Source organism: Heteronotia binoei, chromosome 21 (assembly GCF_032191835.1).
Source record: "Heteronotia binoei isolate CCM8104 ecotype False Entrance Well chromosome 21, APGP_CSIRO_Hbin_v1, whole genome shotgun sequence".
In the NCBI taxonomy this organism is placed as follows: Eukaryota; Metazoa; Chordata; class Lepidosauria; order Squamata; family Gekkonidae; genus Heteronotia; species Heteronotia binoei.
Genome location: NC_083243.1, coordinates 54435271 through 54462789, shown reverse-complemented (window position 1 = coordinate 54462789; position 27519 = coordinate 54435271). Strand labels below are relative to the sequence as shown.

General features: G+C 41.3%; 2 protein-coding genes across 4 annotated transcripts; one reads left to right on the top strand and one right to left on the bottom strand.

The window, feature by feature from the left end:
* Window positions 1-1470: 1470 nt before the first annotated feature.
* ZNF410 (zinc finger protein 410) lies at window positions 1471-17256 on the top strand. 3 transcript variants are annotated; one of them, XM_060261689.1, is made up of 12 exons: window positions 1471-1965; window positions 3836-4017; window positions 6674-6809; window positions 7118-7336; window positions 7572-7763; window positions 9320-9479; window positions 10154-10335; window positions 11217-11306; window positions 13100-13234; window positions 13984-14121; window positions 15042-15174; window positions 16588-17256. In XM_060261689.1, exons 2-11 carry the CDS (start codon window positions 3985-3987, stop codon window positions 15164-15166), a joined length of 1410 nt encoding a protein of 469 aa, XP_060117672.1. In that variant the 5' UTR covers window positions 1471-1965; window positions 3836-3984; the 3' UTR covers window positions 15167-15174; window positions 16588-17256. The 3 variants fall into 3 exon arrangements, with proteins under 3 accessions (XP_060117672.1, XP_060117673.1, XP_060117674.1); XM_060261690.1 differs by lacking the exon at window positions 13100-13234 and having other exon boundaries at window positions 1839-1965; XM_060261691.1 differs by lacking the exon at window positions 13984-14121 and having other exon boundaries at window positions 1839-1965.
* Window positions 17257-18933: 1677 nt separating this feature from the next.
* On the bottom strand, window positions 18934-27463 carry FAM161B (FAM161 centrosomal protein B). The gene is given in 9 exon segments (XM_060262303.1): window positions 18934-19074; window positions 19076-19173; window positions 21206-21305; window positions 22222-22389; window positions 22505-22632; window positions 23546-23880; window positions 25390-25931; window positions 26376-26689; window positions 27189-27463. Coding segments are annotated over 9 exon segments (1887 nt in total). The 5' UTR covers window positions 27273-27463; the 3' UTR covers window positions 18934-18956.
* Between the last annotated feature and the right edge of the window lie 56 nt (window positions 27464-27519).

Genomic DNA, 27519 nt, shown 5'->3' with positions numbered 1-27519 from the left:
AAAACAAGGACTAAAGAAGCAAAGTGTGAAAGATAGCCTACTGACAAGTCTTACAACTATTTGTTTCTTGATTTTTAAAAAAAAAAATTTTTTTTTTGCCTGGGAGTGGGGAGGGAATGAACCACAGCCTTACTGTGAAATTAGTTTGTCTCAGGGCTTCTTTTTACTGATTTCAGATTAGGACAGTGTTTGTATTTCAGTGTCAGTGAGCTCCATTACATACACACAATGAAAGAGCCATCAATGACGATTTACAATAACCCCCATGAGGACACAATGCAAGCCTCTAGCTTTCATATCCACTAAGTTGCATTACAGCCTTAGACAGCAGTCCTAAGAAAGTTTGCTGAAACTCCTGCTCAGAACTATTCAATCGAAAAGTATTCTTAGGACTGCACTGTTAAGTCACATTTACTCAGAATTAAATTCTACTGAATTGAGACATGCTTCAAATAGGGCTAGCCACTAGATCCTATGGAGATGTAAGGTGTTACTAATCCTGCTGAAATTCCAGGATCTAGATACACATAAATTTGTGTAGGCTTGGCCTATTGTGCAGAGCATTGCTGCTTAGAACCACATGCTTAGTAGTATAAATTCTGAGCATATTTTTGACTATCCTGCAACTTCCAATGGAAGCATAAGAAGACCTCTGCTGGATCAGACCAGTAGTCCATGTACTGCAAAAGCCTGTTTCACACCAACATGCTGACTTCAGTGTCATTGTGTAGCCAAAGGATTGTGCTTCTTACTTATTTTTGTCATTTCATCATTCTCCTTGCCATTTTGAGACTTATGTAATGATGTTTTGGGGATCCATGAAACTTCTCCATGAAGACTTCCAAGATGGGTAGCTGTGTTAGTTTCTCTGCAGCAACAGAAAAGAGTCCAGCAGCACCTTCAAGACTAATACAATTTGTGGTAGGGGATGAGCTTCCGTGAATCACTGCTCACTTCTTCAGATTCATGAAATCTTTGTTTTAGATTTAGAGGATCTGTGACTTTATATCTCTATTCACAGCAGCAAAGGAACAGTCTAATTGGCTCCTGTTATTGCAGCGATGATCTACAATGATTCCAGCGCTGCCTTGAAATGCTGGATTTTGTGCACATTTAATAAAAAAAATCACATTGAGTCCAAACTCTTTAATACGTGTGTATAGGATTGCAGTGGTCGGTTTAATAAAAGCTATAATCTGGAACGTTTGGATCCCTCTGGATTTCAAAAAAGCGGCTAATATTATTTCAGTGGGGGAAAAAAACGAGTCTTGAAGCACTAGCAGATTTTTCGTCCTATAAGCATTGGTACAGATGAAGTTCGAGAAGCAACCCACTCACTCCAAAACAGCCCTAAAGAATTAAGAAGCACTTAGTACACAGTGAAAGGGTTTGCTGATAACATCTGTAAGTCTCTACACCAGTCATCCCCCACAGTGCGTCATACAAACAAGAGGAAGGCGGAGTCTGGAGAAAGAGGCGGAAGCATCTGGCGATTCTCTCCTCCGTGCCTCTGTGTTTGGTCTTTGTAGCGAGAAATGCTAAACAATTCCGGTTGTCAGATGAACGTGCCAGGCAGCCAATAAAAACAAATAAGAACATGAGTCTTGTGGCAGCTTAAAGACTAACTAACTACATTTTATTTCATCTACAGTTTTCGTGAGTTAGACTGCACTCCATCAAATGTATGAAACGATTAGGATCAATTCACGAAGAAACAGAAGTGCACTATACTGATAGAGCCGCTTTGTCTTACGCGCCTGCCACGCATAAGACGGCAGTCAAAAGGGTGCCGCAGGTGAAGTCTGTACATCAACGTTCTCCTTTCTCTGAGTGATTTGGGCTAAACTCTCAGATTTGTTTTTAGAAGTACCCGCCTAGGTTACATCTCTATGATTTGGCCTAGCAGGGCCTCTAGAATTTCCGGTGGTTTTGTGTGCATCATATCCGGGCGATTCTGAGATGCCGGTAAGAAAAGATTCCACCGGGAAAGGCAGAAAAACGAGCGAGTTGATCCTTGTCTTTCGCCCTCGGCCAGTGAAGGGAAGGGGTTGTGACAGAGGGGTTGGTCTCATAGCTCCTTCCGTCTTCTTTAGTTCCAGTGTCCAGTCCGTAGGAGGAGGCTCCGCTCCGCTCTCCTTGTCGTGGGAGTGGCCTGGCTTTTGTCGTGGCCTTGTCGTAGGGCAGGCGATATGGAGCAGGACGCTCCTCACCCCTGCAGGCTTCTTGGCCAAACGGGATTGTCTGCCAGTCTCCTGGTGCTGCTGATGTGGTTCGTTTCCGTTCCTGGGGTCAGCCTATAAAGCCGGTGCCTGCCCCATGGTTGGCCTGCTTGCTTAGCCCGTGGAGCTCTGCTTGCTGTCTAGGAAGGGGGCGGGTGGCTGGCGGCTGGTTTCCTCCTCCCCCCCCCCCCCCCCCCCGATCTGGACTAACTACGGCTTCGGCAGTCTTTGCAGCGGTTGCTTTGGACATTGAAGTCTCTGAGATGTTTTCCTTTAAATATAAGTAGAGCAGCAGAGCAGGTCAGTGTTGACGTCCTTTTTCGGCCTCCGTTATGGCTGATGATTTAGGCAATGGTTTGTATCCTGTCACTTCACTGTGAAGTTTGAAAACTTCCTCCAGACTATGGTAGGATACCGACCGTACTAAAGTGCATAGTGCTGTACAGTATTATATAAGTCAAACCGTGGGTTTTTAAATCTAAATGTTGATGGTATGGGCAATTGTTGTTCAGTCACACAGTCGAGTCTAACTCTTTGTGACCCCATGGACCAAGTCACGTCAGGCCCTCATGTCTTCTACCATCCTCCGAAGTCAATTGGTGGTTCCAAACAGGTCCATATCCAGCTTGGGGGGGGGGCACAGGGGCAGTGCCCCTTATAGAATCTGCAACACCCCCCAACCCAATTTTCCCTTTCTATAGGGGGCACCACCCCTGTTCCCTCTCTGCTGCTATGGCCCTGGTACCATATGAGGAATACAAAGGTTGAACCAGAACCAAACGGTTGAAATTAAATGAAAAGAGGGTGCCTTCCAACCCTGTTTCTATGAGGAAATGGAATTATGTGGAAGCTTCCTTTCAGTTGGAGATGGGAAGTAAGAGGTTTTTTTTTTAAAGGACCCAAGACAGGCTTTATAGAATAACTTGCAGAAAGCTGAGATGTTCCAAGGGAAAATAGGCAGAATAGTCCAAGCAGGTTGTGCTTATACAATAGGAACTGAAAAGTATTCTGTATATGCTTAAAGTCTTTGTTGCTTCTAGACATATGGTGCTGTGAACTATAGCACTACTACTGTTTTGTAAGGACTGGGCCTCTGCTAAGTAGGGTTGCCAACTCTGGAAAGGGAGATTCCTGGAGATTTAGGGATGGAGCCAGTGGAGAGAAAGGAGCTCAGTAGGGATGTGATGCCATAGAGTCCACTCACTGAAGCTGCCATTTTTCCCCAGGGGAACTGATCTCTGTCGTCTGGAGATCAGTTGTAAGTCTGACAGCACTCCAGATCCCACCTGGCGGTTTACAGCTTGACCATGGCTGTAGCTTGAAAAGGTGTAGGTTTTATATCCCACTTTTCTTTTTCTTTAGGCACATTGTGAGGTAGGGCTGAGAGAGTTCTGAGAGAACTGTGACTGGCCCAAGCTCACCTTCATGTGAAGGCGTGGGGGATCAAATCCTGTTCTCCAGATTAATGTCCACCACTCTTAGCCACTACACTATGTTGGGTCTCAGAGGACAGTGGGAGGAAGACTCCTGACGAGAAAATTCAGGTTAAATCACTCCATTGGGCATTGTATTTGTGAGTTTAATATCTGGTCATTTTCATTTCTGTTCTCTTTCAGATTAAATTGAATAGCTTTCTACTACAGCTTCTCTCAAGAAGATACTCACAGAGCTGTGGGTCTGAAATATGTGTATAATCACAGAACATAGTTCACTTTAAGCTTTGTGCCTTACCCAGATCTGCTTTGGGAACTGGAAACTTGAATCAATGTTATCAGATGAGTTAGAGTCTAAACCAGAGGTAGGTAATGGCTTGATGCATTTGTTTTGTGTATCAATCTTTGCTGTGAATATTATAATTTGGCTGTTACAAACAAGTTGCATCTTTTTAATGAAGTCTCCAAAGTTACTTAACTGGCTTGCACCCAAAAGATGTCCTTTTCAAAACCCACCACTTATACCTGCAATTTAAACTTAGAATTAAAGCTCTTGATAGTTGCCTGGTGTAGGGTTTCCTAGATCCTGTGACAACAGAGCTGCTAAACTCACAGAAACCAGAAGCACTGTGAGGTTTTTGGAGAAGCTTGCAGCATGAAGACTAATCCTGCTGATGGAATAAAACACCTTAATTTTTACTTATTCTTTGAGACTTGTAGCAGCATTCTTCCACAAAAAAGTATCAAGAAAGCTCACATCAGAATTTCCAGAAAGGTTAGAGGTAGCAGAATTCAAAGTTAATGAGATTAAGTTCCTAGGGTCTGGACAAGTCTGATACATATACTCATTTTCACAGTTTAATATATGATTTTCATTTGTTTGGCTTCTGCTCACATCAAATGCTTTCATTTGGAGATCCATAGTACAGCCCAGCATACCATTGGATGTGCAAAGGCCTCGGCAAGTGATTTTTATCCACATATTAAAAACCAAATGAATACTGTGCTTTATTGCCAAATGCATCTCAAGCTTTCTTTGTCTGCTGCTGCCCACTGGTGAAGTCATAATTCTTGTTTCCTGTCTTGCTGGCACAGGACTTTCTGCACCTCAGTGGGTTCTGTATCTGGAAAGGTAGAAGACTGCAAGTAATTGTGGTAGAATTGTAGCAATATGACAATGAACATGGGCAGAGTACAGTATTTGAATCACTATGAGTAACTATTGCGCATACAGAGCTGGTGACTTTCTTATTGTATTTAGGTTCATCTTATTACTTTTCTGCCCTTACAGGAGCCACCAAGGAGGCTAAAAATTAAAAACTTAAAGGATAAAACTACATTATAAAACCATTAAAATCAACCCCCCTCCCAAATATACATAGCTAAAATAAAATTTAAAAATCTACAATGTATACAAAACATCAAACATTGATTAAGAAGGAGGTATCATTAAGGGAATGCCAAATGAAACAAAAAAAAGGTCTTCAACTGCTGGCAGAAGATGGCAACAGAAGGGGACAGAGTTCCAGAGCTTTGGTGCCATGGCTGGGAAGGCTCTCTCCTGGATTGCCACCTGCTTAATATCAGAAGGCAGGGGCACCCAAAGCAGGGTCCCTGAAGATGACCATAATGGTAGAGTGGATTCATAAAGGATTAGGTGTTCCTTCAGTTATGGTTCCAAGCCATGGAGGGTAGGGGTGTCAAACTCATTTGTTATGAGGGCCAGATCTGACATAAATGAGAGCTTGTTGGGCCAGACCATGTGCATCATAAAATGTAATGCCAAGTAGTGAAGATATAAACTTTATAAAGGACACGGACAAACATAATTAAAGATTATTTTTAAAGTATTGGCACTCTTGCACTATTGGGGTCAGTATCAAAGCAAGCTCTCCCTCCTCTCCTCCACTTCCTCCCCAAGAGAGGAGCTTCAGCCAGTGGGGGAAATAGAGGCTTTGTTTCTGTGCAGTTGAGAAATCCTGGCAAAGCAAGCTGTGACACAGAAAGAAGCAAGAGAGAGAGAGAAGAAAGACTTGCTTGTGGGCCTGATAGGAGCCCTCTGGGGGCCAGATCCAGCCCCCAGACCACATGTTTGACACCCCTTTGTAGGTCAAGACCAGCACTTTGTGTCCAGAAACAAATTGGAAGGCAGTGTAGATGGGCCACGATTAGAGAAAGATGCTCCCTGCAACTCACTCCAGTCAGCAGCCTGGCTGCAGAGCTCTGTATCAATTGACATTTTCAAACATTTTTCAAGGGCAGCCCCACATGGAGCACAAGGTCACAGTAGGCCACCAAACAGCCCAGGTCCTCCTACAGGCCAGATCCCAATAAGCCTCTGACCCCCTCAAACAGTTCCACTGGCCTACATTGTGCAGCTGCAATGGTGGAAGAAAAGGGTTATTTTTCTTTGTTGCCATCACTGCCATGGAGTATGTTTTAAAATTAGCTTTTCCTGTGTCCTGTCAGATTTGGCTTGAGCCTTATTTTTATTTAATTCATTTGTACCCCATATTTCTCTGCAGTGGCTTACATCCTTTTCCTCTCCTCTGGATTATCCTCACGACAACCCTGTGAGGTAGATTAGTCTGAGAGTGTGATTGGCCTAGGCTCACCCAGTGAGCTTCTGTGGCAGGAGTGGGGATTTGAACCTGGATCTCCCAGATACTATTCCAACATTCTTAACAACTACACTACATTGTCACTATAGCTATTTCCCTTGTCTTTTCATCACCTCAGTCAACCAAAGGGCTACCTGGGCTCTTAACACCTGAAAAGGCATCTGGGAGCGATTATACCAACTTGACATTTGGATGATTTCTGACAGAAAATAGTCTCAAAGACTAATTCCAAGACTTCATCTGGTACCTCTTGCAGTTAAGGCAAAAAATTGATACTAGTTCTTAAAGTTGTGGAAAGGGTGTGAGAGAACTGACAAAATATATCTAACTAGTTTACTCAGTGGCTATGCAGCAGCTCTAGTTATCTGCTACTGACTTAAAACATTTCCTTATTTTCCAGCTGCTGGTTCAGTTTGTTCAGAATACATCTATTCCACTGGGACAAGGGCTTGTGGAACCAGAACATAAAGATATTACCTGTCTCTCTCTCCTTCCGGTTACTGAATCTCCAGAATGCAACAGGTTAATGTTGCCAGGTAAAATTTGAAGCTGCTAATTTTAGGAAAACTAAGATTAATAGGCATGGGGCAGTGTTTAAGATAGCCAGTGTTACAATATAGCTGAAGTGTTAGTTTTAGATATAGAATATTAGTTCTCTATATTATTGCGTTGCTAAATGGGAGCTGTCCTTAGATGTAGTGAGATACAAATCTAATAGAGAATTTTCTGTGGAATGGCTTGTTTAATAAAGCTGGCATCTTATTATGGTATTCATTTTTTGTAATGTTTAAATGAGGTGGCTGATCTCTCAAATTTTAAAGAAGCATTTGATTCTCTTCGTTAGATGACTCACCAGGTCATGCTAGCCCTTCAAAGGACGTTTCCTCTTCTGCCGTCTTGAGAAGTCTCCAGGTGAACGTCGGCCCGGACGGTGAGGAGACAAGGGCAGAAACTGTGCAGAAACCACCTGAGCTTCTACCAAGTCCTGACACTTCTAGCTTATTGCAAGACCTCCAACCTAGTGATAGCACTTCCTTTATCCTCCTCAATTTAACACGAACAGGTAACTTTTATTCAACTTCAGTGTCTAATTAGAATCTTCAATTGGGAAGAGATGCCTTGTCCATGTGAGTTCATGATGATCTGTTTTCAAGAGCATGGAAAGTTGATCACTGCTGATTTCAAGCAGGGGTTGTGTAACCATCAACAGCTCTTTCCAGTCCAGTGGCTGGAAATGTTATTTTTAGATGTTGTAAGAGGCAACAGTTCTCAGTGTGATGAAATTGTCTCTCTTCTAGGCATCGGCTCACCATCAGAGCACTTGGTGTTTGTCCAGGATGAAGCAGAGGATTCTGGGAATGACTTCTTCTCCAATGATAGCACAGATAGCAGTACCCCATGGTTTTTACGAGTGCAGGAACTGGCCCATGACAGTTTGATTGCTGCCACTCGAGCCCAGCTCGCTAAGAATGCCAAAGCAAGCAATAATGGTAAGAAGGCTTCTGCTTTTGCCAGTGTTGTTTTTCAAGACACCATGTCGTTTTTTTCAGGATATCTTGTACATTCATAAAGATATTTAGTCTCTTTAGGTTGAGGGAAAATAGCATTATTCTGACTCTATCTTGCTGATGTGATGATTTAATATAAAGTCCGTTTATGCTGAGCTGAAGACCAACATAAAGAAAGTATATTTCCACTAATTATACCTAGACTGAATCTCAGTCCACTTGTCTGGTTATGCAGTCGTCCCACTTGGCTTAGTAAAAGCGGATACTGGTCCAGATGACCTCTTGCCTGTGATGGCTCCTGAGCTCTGTCAAGTCCCAGGCACTGTGACCCAGAGGCTTTGCAGTAAATGCCTGCTGTACACAGTCAAAGCAGATGCAGTAGCCTGTGGTCAGGCCACAGATAGGTTTGTGGGGAGAAATGGAGTATCATAGGCTTGCGGCTCATGTTTGGGAGTTTTTTGGATTGCTTTGCCCAGTAGTTGTTGGGCTGTTATTTATTTTCTTCTATTGTTATCCTGCCCTCCCTGTGAGATCACTTATGGCCAGACCTGCTCGGCAATTGCTGGTGCTAAGGTCTCTGATAGCACAGTGGAAAATCGCATGTCTATAGCACCCTGAGATTATAGACTGCACCTTCTCCACAGTATGAATACAAGCAAGCTTAATCCTCTGAGTGAGGGAACCAATTGTGCAGTCCTTGAAGTAGTGCTGAGCCAATGTGTGTGTCATTTCTTTTGCACTTGTTTGCTGACGGATGCAAAACTGTTCACAAGGGAGTGAATTTTTTGGGGGGAAGAGGCAATGTATCCGCATTGCTTAAGTAACTTGGGCTGGCATTCCATCTTGACCCAGCTGGATGTGGTTAGCTAGCTGAGGCAGAATGTGCATTTGTAGTGCATTGAAAATAGTGTTGTGCAGACATTCTTAATTGCGTTGTATTCCTCTCAAAGAATACAACGGCTCCAGTTAGTCATGCTAACTCCATACAAATAGAGCTGGAGGAGGATGAAATTCTTGCTATGCAATGTTGGTAGGCATTGAAACCACCAGCACAGTGCCACAGGAAGGAAATAGCAGCTCAATTGGTAAGGTATGCTTTCCCTCCCCACTCCTGATACAGGAGGACAATGAGAGGTGTGTGCTGGCCATCAGTGATGACTGTGTGGCATCATGATCAATGAGGGTCCCTGATTAGCAGGTGATGTGTCATAAAGAAGTCCTTTCATGCACAGAAATGATGGCATCCAAGGGGTAGTAGATAAGAGGAAGAACTTAAAAAGCATGAGAAAGGCAGAGGATTTTTATGAATACATGTGGCCTCATTTCCAAAACAGAACTTCCACGTTCAGAAATGAACCTCATGAAAATTCAGTGTAGCACTAACAAAGTGTGGAGAAGATCAGCATCTGCTGTATAAGGCTGGTTATACTTAAATGTTTAGTTTATGGGTTTGCATCTTATTGCTTTTTGCTGTTAGGTGTCTTGTCACCTTTGCATGTACTTCTGGCTTCATAGTTTCTTTTCTTCCCCCATTCCAGGTGAAAATGTTCACGTTTGCTCAGGAGACCCCCAATTGAAAGAATCCAGTCCCATCCCTCACCTGCCCCGTGTGGAGAAAAAACTGAAGTGCACAGTTGAGGGCTGTGACAGGACATTTGTGTGGCCGGCCCACTTCAAGTATCACCTAAAAACCCACAGGTGTATAGACTTGCTATTGCTGTGACTTTGCAGAGCTCTGCAGACTGTATAGGTATTTATGCAGTACATTATTGGTTCCCACTCTGGAACACTTCGGCGTTCAAATACAAGGAATAAATAACAAAATGACCTCTTTCCCCTCTTGTTTGAATTCAAGGCTTGACTAGAGAGTCTTATGTGAGCTTTTACAGCATCTTTTAATTCTGTTTGTCTTGGTTAAAAGTACATTGACTCATTCACTATATGTAATGTTTTAGATGAGATTCAGTGACATCATAATAATCCTGGCTTTCAGTGGCTACACTAGCCAGCATGACCACTAAATTGCTGTTTGGGCGAGCAGTAATTCTTACCGCCTTGTTTGTGTATATTGTCATGTGTTGCCTTTACATTTTCATGATGGTAGTACTCATTTCCAGTTATGAGAAGTTGAACACCACCTCTAACAAAAGATGTCAAAATATAACCTCAGTCTAAATCACTTCACACAAAAACAAATCAAGCTAAAGTTCTGGCAGTGTTGCTTTGCTGCTCTTTGTCTTCTCCCTGCTACCATTTCTAATTGCAATTACCACCCCACCCCCTGCTTTGTATTTCAGAAAGCTTGCTTTTAAAGGACAGCTTGCTCCTACCAATGTGTGTAATGCTGGCATGAAACCTATTTTGTCTTCCAGGAATGACCGTTCCTTTATTTGTCCTGCAAAAGATTGTGGGAAAAGTTTCTATGTACTGCAGAGGTTGAAGGTGCATATGAGAACACACAATGGCGAGAAGCCATTCGTCTGCACTGAGCTAGGCTGTGGGAAACAGTTCACAACGGCTGGGAATCTGAAGAACCATCTAAGGATTCACACTGGTATGTGGTCCTGTTTTTTTAATCTTACCACTACAGCTGTATACACAGAACTGCTATGAATTTATATAAAATCTTGGCATTTTTACCTGGAATTGGGGCCGGGGGAGGAAAGAAGCTATGATCTACAGATCTGCAATGCGTTTTTTATATATATTGAAAAGGTAAAGGTAGTCCCCTGTGCAAGCATTGAGTAATTACCAACGTATAGGGATGACGTCACATCATGGCATTTTCCTGGCAGACTTTTTATGGGGTGGTTTGGCATTGTCTTCTACACTTTACCCCTAGCAAGCTGGGTACTCATTTTACTGACCTCGGAAGGATGGAAGGCTGAGTCAATCTTGAGCCGGCTACCTGAGTCCAGCTTCCACCAGAATTGAACTCAGGTTGTGAGTAGAGTAAGGACTGCAATACTGTAGCTTATCACTATGTACATGTATATACATGGGGCAGAGTGGTAAGCTACAGTATATACATGTAGACACACACACACACACACACAATTTGTGATAGCTGATCTTAATGCTGTATTGATTTGGATGCAGATATTTACAAGCCACCTGAGAAGTTTTGCAGCTGAGAGTGTGTGTGCCTTACAAATATCTGCATTCAAACCAATAAAACATCAAGATAATCAGCTATCACAAATAATCACCAGTTTAAAAACTAGCTTCTTTTATGATTGAGGGCATTACAAGGGCAGGGCTTCTTAAGTCTGTCTCAACTAATGGGCAGATTTTTGTGGGAGAAGACTGTTCTTCAGGTCAGACTGTATTAGGTTTATGAGACAATAGACAACATTTTCAGTTGTGCTTGGAAAGCCATTGCAACTGTGCTAAAACTAGTAAAAGCAACCCTAACTGTAAGTTGTTGCAATCCAGGGGAAAAACCTTTCTTGTGTGAGGCTCAGGGGTGTGGTCGTTCCTTTGCTGAATACTCCAGCCTTCGGAAACACCTGGTTGTCCACTCAGGTATGGATCATGACATAATGCCTGTTTTCGAGATGACTATATATAACTTGGTTTTTTATGCTTTGCTAATTTGCTTTCTTACCTACTTAACCCTCCATTATGATTTGGGCCAAAAACTCCTCCTCAGCTCACAAGATTGTGTGCCAAATTTATTTTCATTATTTATAGCCTGCCTTTCTCACTGAGACTCAAGGCAGGTAACATAATGTAAGTCATCAATGCATTCAGTAGGATGAAACATCTAATAGACAATGTAGTATGGCTAGGATGGTAGAAATCTGAAGCAAGGTGTAACTATTTAACAAGATATTTATAAAACACAGAAAGTGCAGCTTGAGCAAAATAATATATATAGCAACTAATAAATATATACTGTATATACTAATACATATATACTATAATAAATATATACTATAATAAATATATACTATATACAATAATCCACAGTTAAATTCCTTTTGTTAAAGCATCTTCCTAAATCATTCTGTAATAATAGAGCTCTGTTGTCTTTATAAAGGAGCCCTCTTGGACAACTCTGTTTTACATAGTTTGCAGAATGTCAGAAAAGTGGGAGTCTCCCTGACAGGCCATTCCAGGGTGGGGGGGGGATGGGCAGTTATTATTTATTATAATTTCAATTTATATTCTGCCCTCCCCGCAAGCCGGCTCAGGGTGGATTACAACAGAAGTTCAGACAGTGTAACTTAGTTGAGCCGTACATATGGTTTCCAGCTGGCTCCACTGGGCCTCTCAGATTGTCTAATTTGGGCCTTATAAGATAGTAACTTCAGCAGGAGAGGCCAGGCGTTTTATTAGATGCTTGTTGTGCCAGCCAAAGGCCTGGCAGAACAGCTCTGTTATTGAATCTCGTCCATTTACAAAAAGGCCCATTTGCAAAAAGGCATCTTGCTTAGCTATTATGGTAGAGTATAGCGGAAGAGGTGGTTCTGGAGATATGAGGATCCAAAGCCATAAGAGGCTTTGTATGGAATAGCCATTACCTTAAATTGAACCTGGTAACCTTTGAGCAGCCAATGGAGTGACTGCAGAATGGGCATTATATGCATTAACTCCCTAGCTCCTAATAACTGAGCTCTGGCATTCTGTACCAGCTGTAGTATCCAAGGGCAGATCAATGCACAGTGCATTACAGTAGTCTAGTCACAATGTTTCAGTGGCATGGGTTCAGGTGATCAGATCGATCAAGTCAAACTAGGGGGCCATCTTCTTGCATAAACTAAGTTGGAAGAAAGCATTTTTCACAGCTGCATTAACTTGCTTCTCCAGAGGTAATACCGGTCCCAGTATAACCCCTAGGCTCTGAAAGGTCCACTGATACTTATAGGATTCTGATCCTTGTAGGTAAGGACTTATTCGACAGAAACTCCACATTGCTTATATTTTGCTGGCAGCTTGGTATACTGTTTCTAGTGCTAAACTGGTCTGTAAGGATGAGAAACTAATTCTGCATAGAAAATGGATGCTTCACATTTTATAGTCCTTTTTCTGGAGAGCCAGCTTGGTGTAGTGGTTAAGTGCGCGGACTCTTACCTGTGAGAACCAGGTTTGATTCCCCACTCTTCCACTTGCACATGCTAGCATGGCCTTGGGTCAGTCATAGCTCTGGCAGAGGTTGTCCTTGAAAGGGCAGCTGCCGTGAGAGCCCTCTCCAGCCCCACCCACCTCACAGGGTGTCTGTTGTGGGGGAGGAAAGTAAAGGAGATTGTGAGCTGCTCTGAGACTCTTCGGAGTGGAGGGCGGGATATAAATCCAATATCTTCTTCTTTTTTAAGGAATAAAGCCCCACCAATGCCAAATCTGTGGGAAGACATTTTCTCAGAGTGGTAGTAGGAATGTTCATATGAAGAAACATCATTCTAGAGCTGGAACAGTTATCAACATTAACAACACACAGCATGAACCAACAGGTAGGGCCTGAATAGACTTGGAAAGACAGCCTGATCTTCAATAGCTTATTAGGATAAATTGTTGATGGAAACAATTCTTGCTAGGATGTGCATGCAATTCTGTGAAGAACCTTTGGGAGTGAAAATCCTAAAGTATGAGAAGAGTGTTTGACCAATAAGTGGTGAAGATATCTTGGGTTTGAAAAATCATTCTAAATTTGATCTGAGGCACGGCCTTTTCCTTACTCAGAGGAGGGGGGAATGTATGTGAGTGTAATTTTGTATACCACCTTCTAATCATAAAGCCCTTTTGTCCTGTAAACTGCCCCAAGAAGTTGGTTAAAAACCCATAACTCCTTTTTAGGCCACCCGTCTTGTTCCCTCCTCATCAGATCTCAGGAATACCATTTTGCCTATCAGCACCCACAATTTCATGCTGAAAACAGAGATCCCAAGAGGAAATTAAAATGGGTTGGATCTGAGTAGCTTTTTCTGCTGTCCCTCACTGTAGCCACCATGCCATGTGGCTTTCATCCATTAAGGTCATACATTTTCCACTGTAGCCCTTTCCAGTGGTCTTAAGGGGCCCCACCTCCCCCTTTTGTCAGTAGAAAAGCTAGTGGGATGCAGCCTAGTTCATGACAGAACAATAATTATATGTATAGCTCTGATTTCTGTGGTATGGAAAAATCCCTTTCTTCGTGGTGGAATACATTAGAGTGTTGCAGACAGGAACAGCTTCTCAACTAGCATGTTGTGTTTTGCCACAGAATCGCTGATGGGCAGTAGTTTGTTGGAGGAATCTGAAGTACCCAGTAAGAACCTGGTGTCCATAAGTTCACCACCTAGCCTTGATGTAGCATCATTGCACCTTCCTGACACGGAATCAATTATTGGTGTAAAAGAGGGTGAGAGACTTTCCATCTAATAGAAAGGAGGGTTTATATATGGTGGGGTGGGGGAGAATATCTTGCACCTTGCATTGGTCTGAAATGAGATAACAGCTTGGATTCTGTGACTTTGTTTTCCTTGCACTTCTCTTCAGCCACTGTGGAAGCTTTCCTTGCTGCAGCACTCACTTCCTCTGCCACTAGCATTTCCATGTGTGCAAGATTAGTATTTTTCAAGGAGTCCTTACACTCGGAAGTGCTAGCAGGAGAACGAAGCTGAGGGTTTTTGCATCCCTTACAGCCAGAGCCATTCTGCCTACAAACTACATTCTCCTGAAGATTGGCCGCTGTATTGTCTTTCTATTTACTGGAGAACTTGGCACTACTGCCTTTGATCTGTAGGACTGCAATTATGGCTGTTTTGTAGTTCCTTCCTTGCCTGGGATTGCATTTAGGACAGCTGGTCATAAATGGACATTGTAAATTAATTAAAGGAGCTTATACATTAGATAAAAAAGAGAACAGTGGTGTGGTCTCAAGTGCAGGCTGATTTACTATCTCATCTATTTAAATTATTCTGTATGGAGTTAGCTCTCCTTTTTCAGCCTGTTTCGATGGGGAGGGCGGAATATAAATGAAATAAATAAATAAATTTAACCTTGAGACAAAAGCCTGGAATTTGTAAGAAAGGTAGGGTGGAATATACATATTGATACACCACTTTTGGACGGGTTGCTATCATCAAATGATTTGTATTCCTCTCTAGTGCTGTAAGAGATTTATGGCTTTTCCTTCATTATAGCTCTGCCACTCTTCTCTGCATTTGTTGTAAAACATCCATCCAAGTTCTAGATCCATCCAAGATCTAGTGACTGCCTGGGAAAAATCCCATAGGAATTATTTCTCAGGTATAACATCTACTTCTGTTTCATTTGTAGAGGTTCTTGCAGAAGCAGCAACAAACTCTCTCCATGCTGCATCTGATGTCGTGTTGCCATCTCACCATCTAATGCCCATGTCGACATCCAGGCACTCTTATGGGGTGTCAGCTTTGCTTCAGTAAATCCACAGGTCAGTTTGAGCAGCACTAATCTGATCTCTGTAAAATTCAGAGTCCAGGAAAAGAAAAAAGGTGCAGTGGGAAATGTTTTGCTTGTAGATACAAATAAAACACATTTTCCTACTGCACTTTTTTCCGTTTCTGGACTCTATTTGTGTGGTCCTCTTTTGCTCTCTATAAAATTCAGGAAATTTCTGGACTGCTTGGTAAGGAGAATTACATTGTGTCTTTGTGTGAAATAGCTTATAAAATTGAGTCCCTTTCCAAGATGTTAATGTATTTACATTTGTCCTTTGAAATAGTTACTAGTTGTTCAATAGTTGCTAAATTTAAACTAATACAATAACCTAAATTTGCAACACTATGAAACAAATTGTTTTTGCATGTTCCCCAAGGAACCCTGTGCAAGGTTCTCTAACCCTTCCCTTTTACCCGTGCGACCACCATGTCTGTCTGAACAAAAGTGATTGGCCCAGAGTTACATGGTTTTTCATCAGTGTAAATGTGGTGTTAACTGAGCACTTGTAGGTGCACAGAATGGCGGCTGCTGGCAAAATAGCACTCTCCTCTGCCAGCATGCTGTTCTCAATACACAGAAGTATTGTATTGTAGTATTATGACATTACAGAGGCAAAACACTTCCTCCTGAATGCAATTCTTCAGGCTTGTAAGCTGCTACCACTGGGCTCCACATATGGATTAAATGCTAAAAATCCTTCCATATAGGTGTTGTGCTTGCATTCAGTTTCCTGTTTGTGCATAACATCATGAACAGTGTTTGCAGCTGTATTCTTTCAATTTGCAACTCTTTTGACACTACTGTTACAGGCCAGTTTGGTGTAGTGGTCCAGTGTGCGGACTCTTATCTGGGAGAACCGGGTTTGATTCCCCACTCCTCCACTTGCACCTGCTGGAATGGCCTTGTGTTACCCATAGCTCTGGCAGAGGTTGTCCTTGAAAGGGCAGCTGCTGTGAGAGCCCTCTCAGCCCCACCCACCTCACAGGGTGTCTGTTGTGGGGGGAGAAGATACTGGAGATTGTAAGCTGCTCTGAGTCTCTGATTCAGGGAGAAGGGCGGGGTATAAATCTGCAATTCTTCTTTTTCCCTTCTTGCATTCACTTACTGAAGCTTTGGTTTGAAATAACTGAACACAATCAGATCTTCAAGCTACATTGTTACTTTAATTATTGGAGATATTGGCAACGTTTGATTTCTAAAAAATGAGGGATACAAACTAGTGTTCTTTAATTGTAAATTATACTACATACTTCAGTTCCTAATGAATATGGCTGCAAAAGTGACCATATTCATACTTTGTCCACAGTACAAAGAAAATAGAAAAGAAGTCAAATCTATTATGTGAGTTTCTTTTATATACATGAAAAACTGAATTAGTCTGAAAAATAATGTGTTGACTTCACAGTTACAAAAGGAAGAGCCAAGCAATGAAGTATTGAACACAAGCAAAGAAGCTAAAGATTAAGCTTCTGTGATATGTTGAAGAAGCTATTTGGTACCAGAATTCCCAGCATGTATGCTGTGCCTTTAGCATACTTTTAATTATACTACAGCCTGGTTTAGTCACTGGAAACTCTTCCTGAAGAATGGATCCTGGAACTACTACTAATATATGAACAGTATATTGTTTCTGTTGAACATGGTGCCCAGAAGTCAGGAGGCAATGTTTTTTACAACTAGCCCCAAGTCACTTTTTCCCTCCTGAAGAGGATCATAGATTCTGGTGTCATACTGGCTCGTTCTTCATGGGAAGAATCTTTAGATTGTAGTGCATTCTGCAATAAGCCACTTCACTCTGCTCTTGCTTCTGAGCTGTAGGGGTGGTTCTGTGGGGTTTTTTTCTTGGAGCTGGAGTTTCTGTATCTTCTTGCTTTGTGCAGATACATCAACTAATGCTGCTTATGCTCCACATTGAAGACCTTATGATGTTGTTCGGAAGACTGCATCAGACACCCTATACTTGCTTCTCTGTGTGACATTTTAATTTCTAATTTTTAGGGCCTTTAATTTAAATAAATCAGACGTAGAAACATTGTGTTTTCTTGTAAATAAATGATGTACTTCCAACTCCAAATACAGTGTGTGAGTGCTGTTATATGGTGTGTATAATTCATAAAATTATACATGAGGAAACATTGTATTGTAATATGTTCAGTAACAAGCATAAATAAAGATGAGTAATACCTGCAGAAAATGCAAACATATTGGTGAAACCAGGAAGAATAAATTCTAGGGAAGTAGCTTTGTTAATCTGTTGCAGCAAAAGCAAAAAGGAAGTTGCATAGTACCTTTCAAGACCAACAGACTGATTATTCCATAAAAGCTTATGATCTGCAGTCAGCTTCATCAAATACAACTAAGGCATCTGTATGGAAAATGGAATACTCCAGAAAGTTCAAATAATGAATTTATAACATCGAAGTCCCACGGAAGAGGTGGGGTCCCTAATAAAATGTCAATGAGAGCTCTTCTAAGGGTCAAACACATACAAGTACATACAGAACCTCCATCAACAGTTTATTTACCTTAGATTCAGTGAGTTTCCATTTGTTTTTGAACAGCAGGGCCCAAAATTACTGTAACTAATGGATTCATGTCAAAAATAGGACTTACTGCTTTAAAGAAGCCTAGTGTTTTTGCCTAAAATGCTACTATAATTGAAAGGTGGCTGTTTTCATTAAAATTATTATTTAGGACAATCCATTTGCACATTTTTAGGTCTGAGTTGTAAATTGATTTTCTTCATATTAAAATGCTCAGGACATCTGTAACAATGGGTGGAATCCTGTGAGAGTAAAATCCATTAATCCCAGTTGGGCTTGCATCTTTGTACATCTGCAATGTTTCATAATGGGATCTTGCACTATATGTCTGTTTATATGTAAGAATGCAACTCTCTACATTTATATAATACCGGGCAGGAGGTATGAACACAGGACAACTTAGCTCTCATGACTGTTTTTGGCTGTAGAAAAAAGTGGCTCCCTAATATAGTCTGATAGTCTCTTCTTCCTGTAACAGATCAATGGCCGTTACAGAAGTCAGGATCTTGTGCCTGCCCAAGACTATTTATTTATTTGATTTATAGCCCGCCCTTTCCCAAATGGCCTCTGAGCAAGTAACAGCAATGTAATAATACTAAGTTAAAATCAGATTCATAAAATAAAACAATATAACAATCTAAAAACAAACTCAGTTCTACAGTTGGTGGTATCAGTTGCCATCACTCCTTCCATACATCACCCAGCTGGTATAAGATAACTGACTACAAGAACGCCTTTATTGTACTGGGGCCTCAGACACATACCTTCTTCCTCCTGCTCCCATCCTATCATCACAGGCCTATTTTGAGTTTCTGACAAATACTGAGAGCTGAGAGGACAAAGGGAACATTCATTAGCTGTAGTTTAATATGCACCATGATCACATATACTTTAATGTAAATAAAATAAACTATAAAAGCTCCAGTTTATGCTAAAGTTGTTTCTTAATCTCAAGGTCCAATTAAAGGAAAGAATAAGCTGTAAGCACATAGAAACTTCACTTGGGTTCCTATGTTAATTCTTGCATGCTTTGCCCTCCTTCAGATTGGTGTTGGATAGCTTTATCATCAATGCCATTCTGAGACTTCTGAGTTCTGCTGATTAAAAAAAAAAATTAGAAGTTCTCTTTCAAATTTGAAAACCACTATTTCAAGAATTTCAAGGTTTCCCCATTTTCTTCTCACAAAACTGTAAGGAAGACTTGGTTCAGTAAATTCTGATTTAGTTATCTTCAGTGTAATTGTATGCCCTCACATATACCACGAAAAAAGTAGAAAATTATGTAGATGAAAAACAGTTTTATATACTTCAAGTACCTTTTTGATTCAGACTGCTCCATCCTCACTAAGATATTCTTCTCTCCCTTTGCTTCTTACAAAATCTTCATTCAACCCAAATTGCCGCAAAGTGTCTCTATAGAGTCTTTGTGCCCCTTGACGGGCACCATGCTATAGAATCAAACATTAAACATTTAGGAGATCTTTTCATAAATAGTTAACATTATTGTGTTCAAGGACCATTAAATCCCAGAAAATACAAATTCTTCTATGCTGGAAGCCACATTCTCTGCCTTAAGTGTTTTGTCTCTCTGTGTTATAGTGCAGGAGTCCCAACTTTTAAACCTATTTCTGACTCAGCATGGTGGGTGCAGCCACAAAACGGCTGCCAACAAATAACTGCCACAGGAGGTAGAGCCAGCCACAAAATGGCTACTGCAATTTACGTTCAGTCACATAGTGAAGATTAGGGATGGGCAGGGAATGCAAAAATGGTGGTTTGGTTCATAGTTTGGTTGGTTGCCTGAATCAGTGATTCGTTTTGTTTCATGTTTTTTAATTTCCCAAACAATTTGTGGTTCATTCAGTTCAGGAGGGCATAGAATGGCCCCCGAGCAGTCTAGAGATACCAAACTTGCAGCACTCCTCTACCAGCTTTCCTAGTTTGGTGTGAATTGGATTTTTTTTGGGGGGGGGGGGGGGCTAGCTACAGCCCTCCAAAGCAGGTGCCCCCAGTAAACTGCTCTCCTAGGAGTATGTCAAGCTGGGGAAAGAAAGGGAAGCTGCCCTACAGCTTCTGGCCAGTTTCACCCCCAGGAAGCTTGGAAACTGCCTAGATGCCACAGCTCTACTCTTCCAGTCCCTGCGCTTCCTTTCAGTTTCCAGTGAAACTGACTAGAAGCCACAGGGGGCCAGTAGAGTGGAGCTGCAGCATTTAGTCAGTTTCAGTGGTTACTGACCAGAAGTGCAGGGGCTGGGAGAGTGAAGCTGCAGTGTCTTGTCAGTTTCAGTGGAAATTGACCAGAAGCGCAGGGGCTGGGGAATCATGCTGGCACCAGGCTGTTTGGAAAAACGAAGCAAACACAAACCTAATGACATGCCAAGAAAAAAAGTGAGTTTGTGTTTGTATGCAATGGGATCAGATAAGCCAGTTCAGAACGAACCACGAATTTTCCATTTTTTTTAGCATAAACCATGATCTGTGGTTTGGTTTGTGCCCAACCCTAGTGAAGATCTTGTGCTGTGGTGGCAGCTGCTGCCATAGCAACATTTTTTAAAAATCTGCACAGCTAAGGCCAATCAGAAGAAAATCCCACTTGACCATGCCCATTTTCGAAAAACACTTGGTAGGCCCCAGGAAAGGTGTTGGCAAGTATCTCGGCACCCACAAACACCATGTTGTGTACCCCTACTATAGTGTGCATCTTGAATAATCAATAACTATAAACTAATGCTTTATTTTTCCTCTTCCCTCCCTTCCTGATGCTTAATGTCAGTAAGGTGACTAGGGCTGCATCCTCATATAAACATCAAAATGTATCCCCATAGCAGAAACAGCAACATGCAGCATGGGAACAATTCCATCTCCTTCATCCCTCATCACCACTTGCTGCTAACACTACTCCTCATTCCTCTCTCTTTTTCCATTGTACCTGTTCAAAAGTGCTGGCACAACAGCAATTCTACTGGGACACTATGGCTTGAATCCCCCCTTTCCATTCTGAGCCACAATTTAATGTTACTGTGAACCCCAGTAAGGAAACTGGAAAAGCCCTTTACAGAATTGAAAGTAAGGGCTAAATGGAGTTTAGCACTGCTCTCTTCTCCAGTGTAGCTACAGGAGATTTTACAGATGGATGTTCCCATCCTTTGAAGAAAGTAATTTATATTTTCTCTAAAGAAAGCAAGGGGTGGGGGGGGTGGAGAATGGAAATGACAAATCATGCACAATGTCATCTGGATGCTCTCTTTTAGTATGGGGGCTTCCCACTGTCCATGCAGGGAAAAATTCCCAGGTAGAAGGTACACCGACTACTGGCTGTATGATGATCTGGGAATACTGCCTGCTTGATCCTCTATCTATACTTCCAAAATAACAGTCTTGTGACACCTTGAAACACTGTTGTGACATAAGCTTTTGTAAGCCAGAACTCACTTCATCAGATTCATAATCTTGCCATCCCACACACTCCAAAATAGTTACCTTTGTTACTTGTTCAAATAGATATGGTCTGTTTTTCACTCGCATCTTCATGTCTTCTAGTTCTTTTTCATACTCCTTTGTCCTCTTTCGGTCATTCTGCCTAAAAGAACATTTCCTTAGTGTCAGAAATCCTTTTAACTTCCTACAATCTGTTATTCCTCATGATAGTACTCAGAGAGCAATGTCGCACTATCAGCTGGTCTATCACTGAAGCCAAAACTTATTAGTCTTCCCTAATATGAGGTAACCATATCTTTTCTAAAAGAAACCTGTACCTTTTATTTTATTCTATTCCCTGGAACTTCTCACATTGAAGAAAATTATGTATGCATCACACTAATATCAAAGATGGGACTTTGTTTTCTGGCTCAAGTGGTGGTGCGCAGGGACCGAAAAAAACAAGACAGTTGAACAGCTAAAATGCTTGAGCTGTAGAGTGCTATAGTCATTAGCTGAGGATCAAGAGGCTTTTCTAACCAGGAGCCAGCTAATAGTAATTAGACTGAAAAGCTGAAGTTGTTCACTGCATGTACTGTATGAATAAAATATTTTCCATGTCTGTTGCATTGGAGCTTTCTTCTCTCTACTTGCTCTTTAGTCTCTGCACTGGATCACTGCAGAATCAGAACAGAAAGTGCTTCAAAAGCTTCGTTTCTAGCCCATTTTGTGCAAGATTCCATAAGGTTATCAATAACAGGTCTCTGTGAAATCTGGAGAAAAAGCAGTTCAGCTGCTTTTCTGAGTTAACTTGCTACACCACTCAGCTGTCTTACTGTCTAACCTAAATACATTTTGCTGCAACATAAACTAATTTTATGTTATAAAATAATGTTTTGCAAAAGCAATGTCCTCTGACTTCTATTGCTGGTGATATGAATACAGGGTAAACAAATGATACAAGCATAACTGAGGACTGGACCCCAATTCCATTACACATATTAAATTTTTAATAATCCCAAATGTATGAAATATTTTGCTTTGCGGAACTTGATACTTATGCAACATATAACATTGACCAGTTTTGTTTTAGCTTTTCCATGTGAGTCTCATCCAAGCTTTTATGTGGGTCCATAGCTTTTGCTCGACAATTCACAGATTTTTGCATAGCCTGACATTTCTTCCTCTGTTGCTCTGCCCAGTGAATGCCTTCATTCTCCCTGACCTTTTTATCTTGTTGGAAAGATCTGTAACAATAAGAATAGACAATGGAATCCTAGTTCAATCAAAAGTAAACTATCAAGCTAAAAAAACAAAGAGGAGCCAAATCACATCTAACTTAATGCAGGCATTATTACTCACTTAATAGCAGATTGCCTTTTCCTCACTGCATCTGTAATGTAGACTGGAAGTGTGTTGGAGGAAAGGGAAGACAGACAAGTCATGGAACGACTTCTTTGTATTGGAGCCTTGGAAGATTGATGACAATCCTGTAAACAAGGAGAATCAGCATTGCTTTGTAAAATTCTTCTTGTACCATACTTAGTTATAGGTGCTATACAAAACAAATTTTATATTACAGGTACCAACATATAAAAGTGAATAGTTTGTGACTATGCATTTAGAGATTTTTTTTTGTCTTAAACAGCCTACAGTAACACTGAGGAATAAATTCTCTCTCAAGCACTTTATATCCAAAGTTCAGAGGGGAAAAAATGTGCTATGCATAATATGCTGGATAGCCTTGTTTCCTTCTCTATGAAAGACAGCCCTGGACATTTTTAGTGTGATGCGTTTGCTTTGATATTTACATCTAATCCTGGAAACATGTCCCTTTTCCTTTAATCCTTTTGCTCTCTAATATATAGTGAAGTAAGTAGTGTCATATTATGTTGGTGCTTAAGGCAGTTCTCATTTTGATCTGTAACAAATGTGTTCCAGTAAGGCTTAACTTTGCAAACTCAAAGAATCCCAATTCTGTGTAAATGAATGGTAAATATGTCCAAATTTGCAGAATAAATCCTTGGATTTATATCTGAACCAGCAGAAAGCTGTTGTTGTGTATGTGGACTCTGTGTTCCATGTGAATAGGTAGTTCCTGCCTGGCTCATTGGAGCCTTGAAGACTGAGCTTGGGGACCTGGGAACAATGGGAAGCAGGATCCAAATCTCTGCTTCCCCGGACCAATCACCAGTCCCTTGCTGGTTCAAATGACCCAATGACACATTCTAGCATGAGAACTTTGGCGTATATATAGTTGGCCCCGTGGCCTAATACAGTAGTCTTAATTTAACTATTGCCATGCTGTAATCAGAATAAAGAACTTTTGATTCACTGCAACCAAGTCTCCTCATGCATCAAACCCACTATTTAACAGTTGTTAAGGCTAAAAATAATTATTACCATTATCTTCTCGTTAGGCATCTGATGTTTACAACGGAGATTAGATGTTCTTAATTTGAATGGTTTATTGTGAGTTGCTTCTTTGATTTCTCTTTTGCTTATTGCTTCCCTCTGGAATGCCCAGTAAAGTCCTTCAAAATCAGGCACTGATGTGTTAATTCTTGGTTTAAAACTGAAGTTGTCCTGCAGAAAGCTGAGCTTTTGCTCTCTGTTTCTGGAGGCAATTCGTGATTCATTCCCCCCTTTTTTATTACCAAGTTCAATGGGAGCCCAAGAGTTTTTCAGTAAATCCTTGGCTCTCATCTGAATACGGATTTTTCTGAATATTTCAGCTTCTGAGGATTAAAACAAAAAAGTCATGAAAATTCAGACAAGGTAAACGGATGTAAATCTGGCTACTGTCACACCAGAAAATGGTGAGACATAGCATATTGGAGCCTTTGGGCACTGATATAACGAAATATTTAAATCCTAAATGAAGAAGACCAACCATAAATTGTTAACTATTTCTGAAGTTACAGAACACAAATATCCTTTGCCAAAGATGCAGCTACTACAAAGAATATAGACCTTGTAACACAGTTTAATAATCTCACTTTTACCTTTACATGCAGAAATTGTGAGTGTCTTGGAATAATTTGGAAAAGCAGATGATAGAGGCTGGCATTCTTAAAAAGGATGCCGGCAATTTTTTAGACATCACCTTTTGTTTGAGAAGGCAGCAACGTGGGATAATATGCTGAGGCCTTGAGCCTGTCAAGGGACCCATTAACAAGATTTGAAGAACTTGAACCACACTTCAAAAAAACCCACATCACATGGCAGTTTTAAATTACTAGATCAGGGGTGTCAAATATGAGGCCTGGGGGCCAGATCAAGCCCTCGGAGGGCTCCTATGAGGCCCGCGGGCAAGTTTGCATCCTTTTCCCTCTCCCTTGCTTCTTTCTGTGTCACAGCTTGCTTTACCAGGATTTCTCAATTGCACAGAAGCTGTAGAGCAAAGCCTCTATTTTCCCCATTGGCTGAGGCTCCTCTCTTGGGGAGGAAGGTGAGGGGGAGGGAGAGCTTGCTTTCATACTGACTACAATATTGCAAAAGTGCTAATACTTAAAGCATATTTTAAGGGTTTTTTTTTTTAAAAAAATCTTTGTGTTTATCTGTGTCTTTTATAAAGCTTATATCTCCACTACCTGGCATTACATTTTATGACACACATGGCACAGCCCAACAAGGTCTCATTTATATCAGATCTGGGCCTCATAACAATTGAGTTTGACAGTCCTGTACTAGATGGTATGTAACAACCGGCAATACTGGTATGGGGAAAATTGTGTTTTAATTATAACACTAAGAACTGTAAAGTGATACTTTTGAAAATGAAATTGGCACATGGCCTAGCAGTTTGCACAAATAAAGTTGCAGAAGATTCTTGGATGAGCTCTCAGTTTATACGCCACCCTTTCATTTTTTACTCCACTGATTATTTCTTGCCCAGCTCCACCCTCCATCCTGAATATTACCAATGCAAAGTCAACACACTGGAGAATCTATGCCCTGCTGTTTGCAGTGCGAATGCTGATCAGTTCACCTGCTCTTGGACAAGAGTTATACTTTTGCCAAGTTCTCTGACTGATCCTACTTGTTTTTATTAGAGAGTACTGTCAAAATAGAAGTGTCTCTTTCTATTTCTCCCCAATTAACTTTCTACTTAAATATTTGATTTTTTTTTTCCGTAGTGGTATTTCTCTTGCCACCTACGGGGGTGCGCACATTCCCACTATTATCTATTTGTATGACAGTTTGACAAAAAATACTTTTCTGAGAGTTAAAGGTAAGAGCTTTACCTTCAAGTTTATCCCCAAACATTGGTTCATGAATTGATCTGGAAATCTTCTTTCTGACTTTTGGTACTGATTTCTCAGCTGAAGTCAATATTTCAAGAACCTTCTGTCTGATGGCTTCCTTTCTCTTTTCTTCTTTTTCTTGAAAGCTGAAAGGTTTTTGCATGGAGAGGAGCAGCACCCTTCTTTTCTGCATCTCCACTTGTCTGCGAATTTCATTTTTTTCCATTATTTCGTGGTAGAGTGGAAGATAGATGTGGGCAGGCACAGGTTGTGCTCTGAACTGTTTTTGGCATTCAGCTTCTTCGCTTTGCTTATGTGTGTCTTTCTCAAGTTCTGCATGTGATTTTAACAAATTAGACTTCTTGTGAGCTTCTCGAAGTGTCATTTTGAAGGGCTGGGGAACAGTGATAGAGGAGATCCATGCAGCAGATGCACTCTTTGGTCTTGAAAAGGACTGAGGAAATGAATGATGAGTTTGCTTATTGGTTGGACTATCTGCACTAAGGTCAGTCAAAGACTTGTAGCATCTTATGTTACCAGATCTGAAACAAGAATAAAATCAAAAGCATAAGAACAAGAGGAAAAAGTTATATCTGATAACATTTTATTTTAAGTGAAAAACATTTAGACACTTGTAAAAAAAGACTAGAATTCAAGCCTACTGACTGCGCTATTAGCCTCACTATGTAATAATTGTACTTGTGTAAAAATTCCAGATGGATAGTCATGTGAAGTTCATTGGCACCTTAAAGACTAATGACATTTATTTCAGCATGCACTTTCTTGAGTCTGAGCTCACAACTAGTAATTTTAAAATGTGGAAGTGATTCCCTCTTCATAACATCTTAAGAAGTCAGTTCTGACTCATGAAATGTCATGACAGAATAAGTGTTATTAGTCTTTAAGGTGCAAAAATGTCATAATGTCACTATAAAGGGAGCTGTGATATGAATTGCACCTTCAGTTCCACAACTGCAAAGTCTTACTTCAAAGCTTCGTGGTACTTTCTTGGCACTGTCAATCTTCCATTATCCTGGAAAAAATCTTCTAGTTCCTTGACATCTGTGGATAGCTTGTGGCCATTCTCCAGCTTTACTTGGTACATCAAACCCAGTTCCAATAAACATTGCTTGTTTTTTCTTTTGAGAGCCTGTAGTGAATCATAAAATCCTGAACTTGAAGTAGTTATGATATCTTCATCTGGCTGAAGAAAATCTAGACGTTCACTTCTGGGTAGAGCAAGAGTGCTACCCCATTGTTCTTCTTTTACTGATTCTGTCTCTGCTTTAACTGAAAACACCTGCAGAAATCAGAAAGGCAAAACAAAGCCTTTAGAATCCTCCATCTCAAATATATTGCTCGCTTCATGGATACAATAACCCAGCTCTGAATTGATTCGGTCAACTCCCATGTTCCAATAAGCCAGTTTAGGGGTGGTAAGTTGATCCAGTTTCAAGGCTGCAAGCCAATAAATACATACACTTACTTGGGACTGTAAGGTTCCTTGAACTCGGCAAGATTTCCCTTCCGGGTTGACTAGTCACACGGATTGAACGCATCCTTCACAACAGCAGTTAAGGTTGCGATCTGGGCTGTGGCAGGCGCGGGGTCTCCCGTCTATCATCTATCGGTTCCTTTGAGTGCTGCCAGCCACCGCCCTTCCATCCCCCCCGACCCCGTTTCACTACCAGGGTGTGGCGAAAGTCATCCAAGAGCTGTCATGGCGAGACTGAAGCGGCGTTATTCCCTTGTTGCCATGGAAGCAGGCTGTTGCCAACGTCTCGCTCGCACATACATACCCGTCGAACCTTCTTCTTCTCCTCCTTTGCTGGAAGCTTCGCTTCTGTCCCGCCCGCAGCTCCCAAAGATTCCACTACCGTCATCTTCGTTTAGAATCCGTTACGCGGCTTGTTACACTAACGGCCGTCATACATTTGGAGCTCGACCAATAGGCGCCCGCCTTTTTGTTGTCTCTTGCACAGCGACCAATAATCGCTCAGTATGGCCTTTGTCCCACCTATCCCAACAGACTTCGCGTCTCGTCGGCTGGCCTCTGGGGGTCTCGGGATGCTGTGAAGGAGCACAAGGAGTTATTTCCGGTCGCGCATAGTTGTTATGGCGATGATACGT

What these genes read in the sequence shown, in the direction of transcription:
- ZNF410 (XM_060261689.1), top strand. Translation starts at nt 3,985, where the DNA reads ATGTTATCAGATGAGTTAGAGTCTAAACCAGAG. An exon ending in TATCACCTAAAAACCCACAG is followed by an intron (nt 9,480 to 10,153) that starts GTGTATAGACTT and finishes TTTGTCTTCCAG; the next exon opens with GAATGACCGTTCCTTTATTT. An exon ending in CCATCTAAGGATTCACACTG is followed by an intron (nt 10,336 to 11,216) that starts GTATGTGGTCCT and finishes GTTGCAATCCAG; the next exon opens with GGGAAAAACCTTTCTTGTGT.